This window comes from Melopsittacus undulatus, chromosome 7, assembly GCF_012275295.1.
Source record: "Melopsittacus undulatus isolate bMelUnd1 chromosome 7, bMelUnd1.mat.Z, whole genome shotgun sequence".
NCBI lineage: Eukaryota > Metazoa > Chordata > Aves > Psittaciformes > Psittaculidae > Melopsittacus > Melopsittacus undulatus.
The window spans coordinates 40403462-40418092 of NC_047533.1; the positions used below are offsets into that span (position 1 = coordinate 40403462).

At 38.9% G+C, this 14631-nt stretch overlaps 1 protein-coding gene across 1 annotated transcript in view; it reads right to left on the bottom strand.

Moving 5' to 3' along the window:
- The window catches only part of ANXA10 (annexin A10), a 194301-nt gene extending 186363 nt beyond the window's left edge, over nucleotides 1-7938 (bottom strand). The window contains exon 1 of the mRNA XM_034064426.1: nucleotides 7819-7938. Within this exon, the coding sequence (XP_033920317.1) occupies nucleotides 7819-7938 (120 nt within the window). The remainder of the gene's footprint in view (nucleotides 1-7818) is intronic.
- Nucleotides 7939-14631: the final 6693 nt, after the last annotated feature.

A 14631-nucleotide genomic window follows, 5' to 3' on the forward strand; every position in this document is an offset into this window, starting at 1 on the left:
GTGAAGTGATACATTTTCCCATTTTACATTTCTGAAACAATTCAGTTATAAGGATACATCAAAATTGTGGCTGAACAGTTTAACAAGTGCTAAATGTTTTGGGGAAGCTGAAAGCCCAGCTCCTGTACCTTCAGATGGAGCTGTACAGGTGCAACATCAAAACAGGAACACAGACAGTTTCACTTTCAAGAGAATTTCAGCCTGAATGCTTGTTTGGTAAAACTGAAGCTACTGGTAACAAATGGGAACAGAAGCATTGCAACAAAAGGAAGGCACACAAAGCTTGACTGTTTGTTGTCTCGTGGTAGCCAGCTGGCTAATCAGCACAGATATGTCAGTTACTCCGCAGATTTACAGCTCCCAGCTGCAGAATGTGCTAGTTCGTCCCCACTGAAGTGACATGAAGAGGTAGAGGGGAAAAAAAAGGAAGCAAAAGGCAAGCAATAAAGGATCAAAGGGCACAAAGACATAGCAATCTAGGCTTTAATAGAGTCACTGCACTCAGAACAGTTTATCCATTTGTGACACAGGGCTGAAATTGTCAGAAGACCCTTGGTGTTGGTTTGGGTTGAAAGGCAGTGAGACTATGAAGGTGTCAAGAGCAGGATGTCAAATGTCAAATACTTTACCTTAAATGCTTTCTGTCTTCTTTGCCCCATCAACCTCCTACATAAGCAATTTCCTGACTTGGAATTTTGGGATCAGTTTTTTTCAGTGACCTCATATATGTTGTGTGTTAGCAAAGGCAGTGTGCTATGTGAAATCATGGTAACAGAAACTTAAGCTGTTGCGTATTACATGTGTTGTACTCTATGATTATGATTAAGCAAGAATGTATGTGCATAGCATACTTCCAGTTGTTTATAAAGTGTTAGCTTACATACCTGCACAATGTTTCATATTGTGAGGTTTCTCCTTTCAGTAAGGAAGGACAAAACTATTTTTACATTCGCTGAAACATAAATAATCCTATACTTATCCAGAGACAGAAAGCTTTGGATTTCATAGTGTGCTATGGGGATTTCATCTCAGGCCATCATCATGGGGAATTCATGAGATGCTTGGAGTGCTATATCTCAAGATAACCTGGAAAATGTCTCCATTTGATTTGGAACCATCATTTGCCTGTTTAATGCTTTGAGTTAGTGTGTTTATTAACCTCCTGACATACACAGGTCTTTGGCAGCAAAACCTGAAATTTGGTGGGTATTAATACTTATGTGTTTTTGGAGGGCATCACAATGGCATGGTCAGTTGTGGTTACACAAGCTCAAGGTGGTGAAAACAAAAGAAACATCACAAGCCCAGGAGAGGTAAGTGAGACTTGTCCATTTGAGACTGTTGGAAGATGGCTGCACAGTAGATACCATGCAGTCATAAATTTGTAATGTGTAGACATTGTGGCTGGGGGGATAAATATTCAGTACCTGTTATTACCTGATAAAGTCATAAATATGTATGGATCCATTTTCTGTGATAATTAGAGAATCTAGTTTCAGCATCTGCTTTCACCTGATAACCCAACTTTATTATTTTAAACAAAGGAAAAACAGTAATTCACAAGCTATAGGCACCATGAAGATGTGAAACAGAGCTACCAAAGAGGAGAGAGGAAAGAACACTGTTTTAGATGCACACCCCCTGCTATACAGGAGGCTTTGCAAACAAGAAGTACATGTGCTATCTTTCTTTGTGGTTTATGCAAAATACTGCCTGCTTTCAGAATGCACTTGCAAACAATTGAACTAAATTTAATTTTAAATAAAATGGAATTATAGAAAAAACTGGCCATAGCAAATATATCTATTTTGGGATCAGTTCTAAATGAGTGTTTGCCTTGATAACTGATTTTTATAGCCCACATCTGACAGAGAAATTGACCAACAGATTCTGATAATCCACTCTCCCAGTGGTCAGATAAGAGCTGTTTTGTGTTAAGGTCCTAGTCTTGGGCCATAACATGTGCATGCTGTTTCACTATGCAAAATATTTGGAGCCCTTACTTTTCCTTCCCAGCAGAGGCAGTGGAAGGAATTAATCTGAACCTCAAGTTGTTTCCTTGGCTGCTGCTAAGGTGAAAAGCAGTTTTAGAAGGCACTGCCTTTTTCAGAGCTTTTAAACTCCCACTGCAGTTTGTCAGCATCAGTTGTTTTCTATCTTCTCTAGGTGTCATTTCCTTAAAAATTCTTATTTGATGAGTGATGTATCTTAGCAAGGTGGCCCCAGGAAACACAGAAGTATTTTTGCGAAAAGACTGAGAATGATATTTAAAATAAATTAGTATCGACTGTACATTGAGTAAGTGCAGGAAGGAGCCAAGTGATTCCACAAGTTTTTGATAGGTTTTGAGTCTGTGCTGCATGTCAATCTTTTTAAGGAAGATGCCTGCCTGCTTGTGGTGTAGGAAAGCATTCTGGTACCAGCGGAATTCATGCAACTCCTTCCTTTGAATTTCTATTTCGTCTGCCACTGTTTCACCCTGCTGCTGCTGCTGCATTCTCACAGATCCTTTTTACTGAGCAGCAGTTTGCACACATTTCCTCCTGCTTTGTGCCCCTTTAAGTTGTCCTCGTCACACGGCTGATCACAGCCATTTATTCCTGCTGACAGAGTCTGGCAGCTGGGCTCTCTGCCATAAAAGTCTTTGATTCTGATGCCTGGAAAGTCATGTGGGTTGAATCTTTCAGGAGGGATGGAGTAGTTAACTAACTGCAGGGCTCAAAGGACATACGTACCACCAGATATTCATGGGTTGAGGTCAAACCTGTAAATATCTGTAGAATTAATTTGAACAGGACACTCTTTATTTTTCAAAGAGTTTGGAATCCCTGATAGAAATCTGGTGTTTCATAAGGTGTGAAGGCAAATTAGCTATTCTTTCATTCTTTGAGAGAATAAATGTGTTTGCTCATCTGAATACATTATCTGTTCCTTTAAAGCTCCTTCATAATGCACATGTGAAGTAAGGATGATGACTTCTTTGCCTTACTGAGTTTTATTCCACGGTGAAGACATTTTTTACAACATCTGTTCCTCAGCTGTGTGGGTTCTTCTGTCACTCTCTATCCTTGCCAATTTTACGTGAGCAGCCGGGGGGAAAAAAGCCAAAGCAGAGGTCTGCCATTTCTCCTCAGAGACCACTGCAAGCTGAAATATCATGGTTCTGTCTTTAGGCAACTCAGTATTTCCTTACATTAAGATGACTATAATTAACTCCCTGATGATCCTGCCACCTCTTCTGCTCTGTCATGTCAGGTTGGTCTCATCCCTCAAGGCTGTTTTAGGAGCCTGCTGGATGGAACCAAGCAGACTGAGCAAACTGCAGCACCCTTCTGTGAGTGGTCATGGTCACTCAACATAAAAGATGTTGCATTTGAAGTACAGCATGTTTTGTGTTCTCCTTTCTTGGGAATATTGAAAGTATATTCTTGACAGAATTAGTAGTCAGCTTGATGTTATTCATGATTTGCATCAATAATTAAAAAATAATTCCAGAGTGTTTACTGATAAAGCTCATGAAAGACACAAAAAATTATGGAAAATAATTAAAAGAAGCAGGTGGTTAATGTGAATTTGTGACTGGGGATTTTACTGGAACCAAATACAGGTCCATGAAAGCAGTGACTTTGAAAGCACCTAGGATTCATAGAGTACCTGTGTTGATACCTTAGTTCAGATGAAGAATGTGCTTTTGAAACCTGTTTCCCGATCATCCCATTATCCTTTATTTAGTTTTGTGGAGCATCTCGTTGGAGATACCAGGTTAGATACAGTCCAAAGTACTATTGCCAGAAAACTGTGCAGTGTAGGCATGCAGCTGCATAAGAAATCTGTGTGTCATGATAGCAAAAAGGGTTGATGAGCTCTTTGGTGTGTAAACATGGTCTGTAGGATAAGAGATAATTTTGCCAATAGGTATGGATTTATTTACCCTTATGTGACCAGGATATTGGACACAGTTCTAGTATCCACAGTTTCAAAGGGTTATAAACATGCAATCATGAATTATGAAGCTGATTAAAAAAGGTATCTTAGAGCAAGAGACAGCCACCTGGATCTGTAAAGTGTGTGTGGGGGGTGGTGTTTGTTTGTTTGTTTTTAAAGCTCGGTTATTGGGAATAACAATCTTCAAGAATATTTTTATGCTCTAAGAAGCTTTTTACCATACTTGGCACAAGGTATGATGTAAACTCGTGACTGGAAGATAATTAGACAAATTTAAATTGGTGATATACATCATGGGTTTTTTTTTTAATGCTGGGGATTATTAATCTTTGGAAGAAACTTTCTTGAGAAGAGCTGGATTTTTTTATTGCTTGTTGTCCTCAGATCAGCTCAGAATGTCTTCCTGGAAGATACACTCTAGCTAAGCACAAATTACAGGTCCTCCTGCAGAGAGAACTGTGGTACACAGCAGGCTGAACTAAATAATATCAGAAGAGTCCTTTCCAGCCCTAAAATCTATGAATCTGTGTTATCAATTTTATATATGCCAACCTCCTACACAGCTGAATCCTCATTCTGAGCCACTCTGTAACCACAAGTTACCTGACACCGATGCTAGCAAGTTTCTAGCATGTTTGCTAGCAAGTTTCTGGAATTAGTATCTCTCTGTGCCACGCACTCTCAAGGCACTTCTGCCAGACAGAGTGTTCGTGGAGATAACATGTTCTACAAACAAAAGAGCACAATGCTTTTTTGATAGGTGGTGCTGTAATGTAACCTTAATTAGTCAAACATGCTGCTTGGGAGTTTTTGCTGAAGAGCCTGGCAAGGGCACTCCCTAGCTGAGGGTTAGGGGGAAACATGGTTAAAAGGAGAGTTGATATTCCTTTCCACCGCTGAATTTGTCATTTTATTGTATCTCAGAATACTTTCGGCACCTGATAAACTTATCAAATTCTAACCTTTTCTGCTGAGATCTGCTATAGGATTTTTTTCACTGCCCCCCCCCCCCCCCATCTCTCTTTGAGAATGAGATTAAGGCCAGTAGCTGTATTTCTAATAACTATATATATATATATTTTTTTTTTCTCCTTTGGAAGCTTCAGTGCTCCATGTATCAGCATGAAAAGAAGTTTGCATTTAAAAACAAGATAAATTATTATGTTGGGTGGGTAGGGGCTTCATAACACCATTTAGAGAGTCGCCTTTCTCCTGTCACTGTTGAAAATCAAGTATTCTGGCTTCTAAGCACTGAACATTTAGGAAGTCTTGGAGCCTGGACCATTGATGAAGGGAACAGGTCAAGGCACTTTCCATTCTTAGAGTTAATTTTGAGTGGTTTAGTATAGGTGTTATGAATAGGACTTCTCTAGAAATACAATTTATTAATTCAGGGCCACAAATTTGTAGCTCTCTGTAGATTACTAGATACTAGATGGGAAATAAGGAAGTAGAAATGAACCCGAAGAGACCAGATTCTCACAACAATAAACAAGAAATAGTTTTACTTGAAAAATTAAACAGTCTATAACATGAGTAATTTAAGAAAAGCAATTCAGATATGACACAGAAAATCCATGATGCACTAATGCATAACATATGCAGTTGGTGAACATATAATAATGAAAACAGAGAAGTTGGTTTTTTTTTAAATACAATAGTTTAGATTATTTTGCATACATTTAATATGCAGTTTACTTATTAGGGCAGAAAATCTGTATTTAATCTGTGTTTAAAGGAGCTTTTAGAGGCTGCAGATAGAAATCTTTGCATGGACACATATTCAGCACTAGGGAACAGCATCCTGGTGCTGCATCCTGATTTTACTGTCTTATAATGAGACAGTAATCTTAATCTCATCTGGTAATCATAGAACAGAATCATAGAAGATGTTACCATTTTATTTTAATCCGAGTTATTTTAGACTTGCAAGTACAGGCTACTTCACGAGCAGTCTCTTTTGTCTGGTTTTTGCCTGTGGAAAGGTCTTTTTCTCGCAAATCCACTTGTTGCTCAGATCTCTTGTTTTTTCCTGTTGTCTAATTTCCTAACCATCTAAGTAGAACTAAGCTGATTTAAAATGCTTGAGTAGCAGCTTGTGCAGACTCATATGTGCTAAATTGCTTTATTATTCTATGTCCAAGCAGTTATCAAATATTATTTCCAAAATTACCTTATCCTAAATAGTCCTCTTACTACCAACTGAAAGAGTGGTGAGTAAATGACAGCTTTGTGTCTCTCCTGCAAACTAAAAATATTCATATAATGAACATAAAATTAGAGTAAATAAAGTCTTTCAGGTTTATCAGTTATAAGTCAATAATTTTCACAGAGGGTTTTGACTCCCTTTCCTCTATAGTGATATATAGATTGTTACAATATCTTGTCCAAAAAGTTACTTAGAATACAGTTGAGTTTTTTCTTTTTTTTTGCCTGTGGTGATGGAAGCTCAGAAAATAAAGTTCATTGCTCCACTGCTTTATTAACATCCTCACTGCTCAGTGACATGGTCTGTTTGTGACCTGCAGATTAATACTGGCCTGGAGACAGCACAAGTATTTCTGTGATTAGAAATGAAAGGAGGTCTGGGAATTATAGGAAAAATATGTTTAGTTGAGTAGGGACAAGTAGGGAATCAAATGTATTTAATTTAAGGACACTTTAGAAGGCACCTCACTTTTACGTGTTTTGTTGTAATTTAAACTCAGCCATAACTAAGTACCATGCAGCCTTCTCATCGTTATTCTCAGAGTAAAGCCAAAACACAGCACGATACCAGCTACTAGGAAGAAAAATAACTGTTCCAACTGAAACCAGGACATGTTTATAGCTGGTGCAGAAGCTGTCCCATATAGTTGCTTTTCTCACCCTTCAAATGGGTTGCAGTGGAAAATTCAGAGAAAGCGGTGCTCTTGAGTTGAAAAATAATGGGAGTTTCTTTACAATCATTCTTCTGCATTAAGATACGCTTTTCTGCCACTTTTGCATAGTGATACAGGCTATTTTCTGATGAAAGATGCTTTGCTCCTATTAAAGTCCTCCTCGTAGGCCGGCCTGCAGCTGCAAGCAGCTTCTCAGGAGCAATGAAGAAAGTGTTTTGTACTCTTCAGAGTCACTGACATCAGTCACTGCTTCAGGCAGGTGCTTCTCCTTCCCACTGCACCCTGTCAGCATACCGTGGTCAAGTGGCACAGAAGACACCTGAGGTGGCTTTTGAAAATTTTCGTTACAGTGCTTTGTTAGTCAAAAGTTTGAAGCTCAAGAGTTATTAAGATGCATTTAGCATAACAAGTGTTATACTTGCTATGCTTATAGAAATGTGTAGTAAGTACAGTTAACAACTAAGGTTTTTTTTGTTACTTAAAGTGTGCTGAGCTGCCTAAAACTTCCCTAGAGTTCCATGTCTGGTGATGTTTAGTATGTAACACTGAACAAATGCAGCCCTATTTCCCAGGTCACACCAAGAAAACCTCCCTTCTCTTTACAGCAACAAGAATATGGATTTCCCCTTCATCTTACAAGGACCTAATAACCATTACAAACAGAGCACAGAAGTTCAAAGCTCTTGATCTCTTTTTGACTTCAGGCTCCAGATTCAGAAGCAGCAAGCTCAGTCAAGAGTTGCTCTGCCCAGAAAGCATGGAAAAGTAACTTAATGGTCAGTATTGATTTAACTGCTGGATCATTCCTGAAGGATAATGTTTTGAAAGGTCTGGATGACCTGTGAAATGTGTCCAGCCTTTTTGATCTCCATGCTCCTGGTCTGGCCAAACAGCCTGGGGTGTTTCTGTCCAGGTTGTTATTTTTCTTTTCCCCATTCAGCTAAACCATACTCCCCATGCAGACTGATGAGGAACTGGTAACCTGACATACAGCAGCATCCTTGATTGGGCAGGTTACAGAGAAAGGCCAAAAGTTCTCAATACTCTCCAGTTCCAACACACCAGCTCCTACAGTACCCAAAGCGTAGGTGCCTATCTGCTTCGTCTCCATCACGCTGCCCAATTACAGCATTTCCAGGCTCTGCCAAGCTGGTGATGGCCACAGGACTGCAACCTGAAAAGGGGAGGACTGAAATATTGCTTTCATCAAGACTGACATATGAGAGGTAATTGCTGGCCGCTTATAACAAGATATTCAAATAAGACCCTTTTGTCTAGTTTACATAGAAAGTAAGCAAACTTAATTAACCCTATGTTCTTCCCAGGAAATGTCCCCCCAAAATAGCTGTAATCTCTTAATTAAAAAAGAAGTGGTTGAGTTAATCACTTTAAATATTTAATTATATCATTAAAGAGAAGGAAAGGTACAGTAGTTGTACTAACTGAGGGGACTTAAATTGAGTTCTTAATTTTACTGTATTTCTGTCTTCAGGGTTTTTTGTGACTTGACATAGGCCTGCTAACAGAGAATTGGCAGAGGAAGCCTGAATCATTCAGTCAGGCTTCTCACATGGAGAAGAACCATATGGTAGACATCTCATGTAGTAAGGTCCCTAGAATACTCTTTTTATGTGTGCCCACTCACTGCAAGCCTCAGACTCATTCCCGAGTTACTCTGGGTCTATAGTAAAAGGTAAAGAAGTGCTGATTATATTGGTGGTTGTCTCTCCAATTCTATGCTTGTTAAATGCTAATTTAATATGACCTGTATTTGACAAGGCCAGATACAAAGTTCTCTGCAGAAGTGTTGTTGCAGTCTTGATAGACTTGGCAAGGTCAGATTTGTCGAAGTTGTTTTTTACTTTTTATTAGATCAACTTTATTATTTCCAAGCACAGCTGGAAAAAGAAACATCAAAAAGCTTCTGTGCACATGTGCCTTTCTTCCAGCATGAAATAGAAGCAGCAAGCTTCAAAGCTATATAAAGACTGAGACAGATGCAAATCATTAGATACCTATCAATTAGCCTGACTGAGAGAACAGATATAAGGTCTGTGGGATAGATGGAAGATTACCAGGGAGAAACATATTAAAGTGATGATCCTTTCATTGCAGGGAAGGTAATCTTGTTTCCAGACTGAAACATGAAGAGGTTAATGGGGAGAGAGATTATGATTTGTCACAAAACCAGCACCTGTATTGGATCCCTGATACCTGGTGGCCAAGAGAGTTATAAATTGCACTGCAGTTACCTTCTGAAGATGTTTTGTATGTCTCCCTTAAGGTTTAGGACTGAGAGATCAAAGGTAAGATGACTGGTTTTTGTGTTTCCCTTTTGAAAGTCATGCACATGTTTGGTTGGACTACTGTAACTTTGATTCCACCTGGGGACTAGAAGTAGGTCATTTTTCACCTAATTTCCCTGGAAAGCTCCATGCAATAGCATTTATGTGATGTCTAGAAAGACAGACTTGCAAGGGCAACATTCTTTCATTCTCAGTCTGCCTCCAGTTTTATTAACAGTAACCTCCTTCTTGGTGTCTTATCTCAGAACCACAGTTTCATCTCTTCCCTTCACTGTTTCTAGATGGGAGGACATAACAGAAGAAGCTGTATTTCACTAGATAGCACAACCTTACTATTTTTAAATGGCATGAATGTCTCTACAGTTACTGTGAAAACTTGAAAGCACCAGTTTTTTAGAGGGTTTTTTTTTGCACTATGTATGCTAGAGGACCTACCTATGGAGGTGATGTCCTCAACATTTTCTCTTGGTTAATTAGCTGAAAATGCAATACGATTGCTTGCCTTTTTGTGTATCCCATGTGACAAGCCTGTCTTTTGTCATGTACTGTGGAGGATACCTAGGCACTTGCATAGTTTTAGCCTGTAATCTCTCTCTGGTGTAACTTCACATTTATAAAATGATTGTAATGCTTCCTTGTCTCACAGGGGTTGCATGGCTGGATACACTAAATCACTAAGAGATTCTCAGGGACAAAGGTCTGTAAACCATGTGGTGAGGAGTAAATAGAGAACAGCTTGAGATTTTCAAATGGCAAAGAAGTCGAAGAGTAAGATATTAGTGTTGTTACTGTTATTTGCCCTACAAACAGAGAAACAATACACTTGCCGTATTAACAGCTTTTACTTTGCATTTTAGGAAGTAACAAAAGGAGAAAGGGAAAAAAGTTAAAATATGCATGCAAGACCGCAGTGTAATTCCTCTCTAAGACATGCATCACACTATATATTTCAGCCAGCCATGCATGAAATTGGGGAGGTACATTGTAAGCAGAAGTGAAGGAGCACTTTCTTCTTTTTCTTCTTTGGGGAACTCACAGGTTCAGGGAGGTGAAAGATCTGACACAAGCTTTAAAGGACAAACTGCTAAGTCTATGAGACATCTCATGACAGCAGCTTAAACAGAACTGTATTAACACAATGTAAAACTAGCTGGGGGCAGGAGTGGATTGCAGAGAGGAATTCAGTCTTTTCCTGCTAATACAAAAAGAGAAAAGCTGATGGAAAAAAATTTTGGTGTGACACAGCAGAAGGGATTTTAGGGCAAGGTAATGAATTATCAGTAAATCACTGATAGGTGAAACTTACATAGATATTTAAACTTGGCAGTTTGCCTCAATGTCACTAGGTTTCATGCCCCATAGGTGTGTTTGTGGGCTGGATGCAGGCAGCTCCTGCAGTCATGCTCAGATGTTCACTTACCAGTTTGCTGAGACAGAGGTACGGAAGAAAATTCCTCTCCCACATTGGCCTAGGCAGCAGGAAGGAAAAATCCTTCTTAAGCACTAAATTTAAGATTTTTAGATTAAAAAAGAATGATATTGTGTTAGATCCTTGCATTGAGAGCTCATAAATAAACTAGAAAAACAATCCTCAAGTTTTTTATTCATCGTGCCTGAACTTCCGAAATGAAAATTGTCTCATCCATGTTGCTATTATAGCAGAATATAATCCATTCTGGACTGTTCACTCTTTGCCACTATATATAATTATTGTATACACACAAGATAGGGTATTGTTATTCCATTTTCTGGTAGTAAGGTGATAGGTTTTTAACACTGAAGACTGAGCCTGCTGTGAGAACTGTTACCTCAAAGGAACCATCCTTGTGTAAAATGCTTCAACTCTCTTCCAGGTTAATGGTACTCTGTTGGACATTTGATTTAATGACAAAGCCTGAACCCTTTTCTGTCTTCTTGTACATCCTGTTTTTATTTCAGGTCTTACATGGGCTGCAGAAATAATCCAAGGTTACAAGCAGCTAGTCACTCTCACAGCACAGAGAATAAACACTCTGGATTGCCTTCCCTGAACATAAAATCTATTGTTTACCATCAATCTTAAAAATCCTAAATAAATTTGGCATCACCAAGACACTGTATCTTGCCCCCTCCCCACCAAAAAAGAAGAAAAAAAAAACCTGTAGTAGAGAAATGAGACATTTTCTTGAAGTTCTTTAGAATCTATCAGGCAGTAATAACCGAAACTGTGGACAAGCATATATATAATGTTATTTTTAGATAAAACTGTTTGCCTAATGTTATAGATTATGCATTCAGGTGGAGATGTGTATTTTCATCTATTAATTTTTCATTCTTTTAGATTATGATACTGTATCACATTGCAGCTGCTCTCATCCCATTGCATTCTGATCAAGTAAATGCTGGAATTACAGAAAAATCATAAATTTTAAAGGAAACAGAAAATTCCAGGATGTGAAGTTTTTGTCTGTACATTTCTGTTCTGCCTTGGTGTAACTTTAGAATCTTTACTTAATAGAGAGTGAACAGAGAAAATTCTGATTTTATGTTCTATTCCTCTAGGTGGTAAATAGCTCTGAGTTAGCACAGGAGGATGACACAGAAGGATGCAAATGGGATATGGGACTCATTCTGGAGAAGAGGAAAATGAGGCAGAGGTTTTTGAGGGAGCTCTCTGCAATGTCAGCTTCTCTAGTAACGTCTCCTTTTCCAGGCAGCTTCACCTTCCCTTCTTTCTGCTCTTCCACTTTGTGGGAGCTGCATGTGCTGCTCAGGCAGTGCTTAAACTTGCAGAGCCATGGTGCCACCTTAGTTGCCTTCATGCTCTAGGTCACAGCTGACCCCTGTGCCTGCTGGGTTAGTAAGGCTTTGGGTGGGACAGCAGTGGCTTCTGGGTTTCATGCTATCCTACTGCTGTTCATTGTGCTAGGCTGGGTGTTCGTAAGAAGGCAGTGGTTAAATTAAATGATTAGTATAATTTAATTTTAGTTCATTGTAGTTGTTTACAGTTATTGTTTCTCCATTTTTAAAGAAGCCTAGGTTCATCAGCCCTTCTGTATAACTGTATTCCCCTGCTTTATGCATCATTCAGTGCTCCTTTTACTTTCCTTTCTCCATTCCTGTGATATCAATTTTATATCAAGGTGACCTTAATTGAGCTTGGTATTATAATGTAGTGTTGTAGGACCATCAGGCATCACATTTATTATCCAGTAGCAATTTTTCTCTGAAAATTCTGCTTGCCATCAGGAGAGGAATGATGGAACTATCTAAGAGGTATTCTCATTCAGATACTGATGCTGGTCTCAAGGCATTTATTATTATTTTTTAATCCATGCCTCTGGATTCTGCAGTTCATAACTCATCATCATTGAAGTGTAAGAAGTCAGGTGAAATTTAATTACACAAAATTTCAAAGATGCAAATTGGTCAGGGAAGGGGAGACCATATTAAATCTATTAAGTTTTGAAAAGCATCTGATACTGACATAAAAAAGCTCCAGAGGCAACAGCATTCAGTGCATGATGAAGTTCCTCAGAATCAATTTTGCACAGCCTCCTCATAAACTGTCAAATGCATCTATATATCTGTATTTGCAAGTGGGGCAGAGAAAGGCACTTGGTGTTGTAATGACATTAAGTCTCTAATTCCCACACTACTCTCTCAAGCAATGTGTGAAACATTACATTTATCTGCAGCTTTAATTTAAAGGCAGAAGTAAGTTTAAAGCACTCAATAAATGTGCCAGCAATGCTGCATTTCCCATGGGTAGCTAGCGGGTAACTGTGAAAGCCTCTCACTTCAGGCAAGCTGGTTTGTCTGCATTTTAAATGGAAATGGAGCAAACCAGTTATTTTTCCAGTGCTGTGGCTTTTTGTCAATCTCAGTGAAACCTTAATGAAGCTGAGGAGGGAGGAAGTGCCCTACACCACACTGACAGGGCACTTCTGTGGAAATTGGAGGTCTCATCTTTGGTCCCAGCTACCTGATCTAATTTGAGGGAGAGAGGAGGGAAGGAGGGGATGCTGCTGTTCTCCAAGATAAAACCTGAGTGCTTGCAGGAAAGAGGATCGCTCGAGATCTCTGAAAGCACTTTCTCTTATCTCCAGATGATACTGTGGTAACCTTAGCAATAGTGACTGTGAGCTGTAAGAAGCAGCATTAGGCCTGAAGGAAGTAATTGTTTATCCAGATAGTTAGTAAAGAATGAATAACCAGACAAATTAGTCTTTGGTCTGAGACTATGTGACAGTATTAAAGTTTGATGTGTGCTGTGTAGTAAGTTAATAAATGAAAGTTGAAAGCTTTGTGTGAACAGAAGTTTCTCTCATCTGTGCAGCGCGCACTCATTTAATAATGTATTGTAATGTGTCTTTCAGATTATTTTTAAGAGGATAATTAAAAATTTGCAGACCTAAAGATACTCTCCTCCTCCTTTAAAAGGTCTGCACTTACCTGACTTGTCATTTAGATTTCAATAAAAGCTTTTTGTAAGTAGGTGCTGTAGGAATTGTGTTGCATTAGCATGAGCTCACCCAGTTTGTACAAAATCAAATCTATCAGAGCAGTTCAGTACACAGCTAAATTTCAGGTTATTTTTGCTGCAAGCATGCGAGTTGGGGTTAGTTTAATTGACTTTAGGGCAGCTCGCAGGTCTGAGTTTGGTTCAAGAACCTCTGCAGAAACAATGCAAAAATTGATTGTTTAAACTTGAAATAATAAAGGTAAGGACGAAGGTAGCCCTTTGTCCAAAAATACCCCATTTGGAATGAATCATGACTACCTTCCTGATTCATTCCAAATAGGTTCCTAATTCACAAAGGTAAGGAGAATTTTTTTCCCAGCCTCAAAGCCCATTTAATGGACAATTTTACCTCAGAAATACTCTCTGACTTTTCTGAATCTCAAGGCTTAATACTGACTTCCATTTCTTTCCATAATGCTTTCTATACCTCATGGTCATTTTAATCCAATTGAGAACAATGGCCACCCACTTTATGCCCAGATTTCTTCTTAAAAGTGTTTCCATCCACTTTCTCTAACACTTCACTGGTATGAGTGCTCTTAGGCAAACAGTGAAGAGACAAACTCCTTAACTCCAACTTGCTTTCTTTTGTTACCTTGGGTTATTTGCTGCTATCACCACTGTAAATTGGCATGGCAGACCACAACTTCTTCTCTATTATTTGTGTAGCACAAGGCTAGGTTTTGAAGTTTAGCAGAATAACAGAGAACAAAAATAGTTACACTTATGGCAGTCCCAGTGTTTGTAGTAGCAAAACAAACACTGGTGTGAGCTGGTAGGTCATAACTCTTCACTGACTTCACTGAGACTGTGGTAGTGGTGGTGATGCTTTTCCTTTCCCAGGATTTTTAGTTAGATTTGGGGATAAAAATGTCTGTCTGGAGAAACAGATATGACAGCTATGAGATATTTCAACTCTTTTTTTTTTTTTTTCCTTTTCACTCAGTCTTACATCTCTTCTCTGATGTGCTGCCAGCTCTGGTTAGAGATCTTG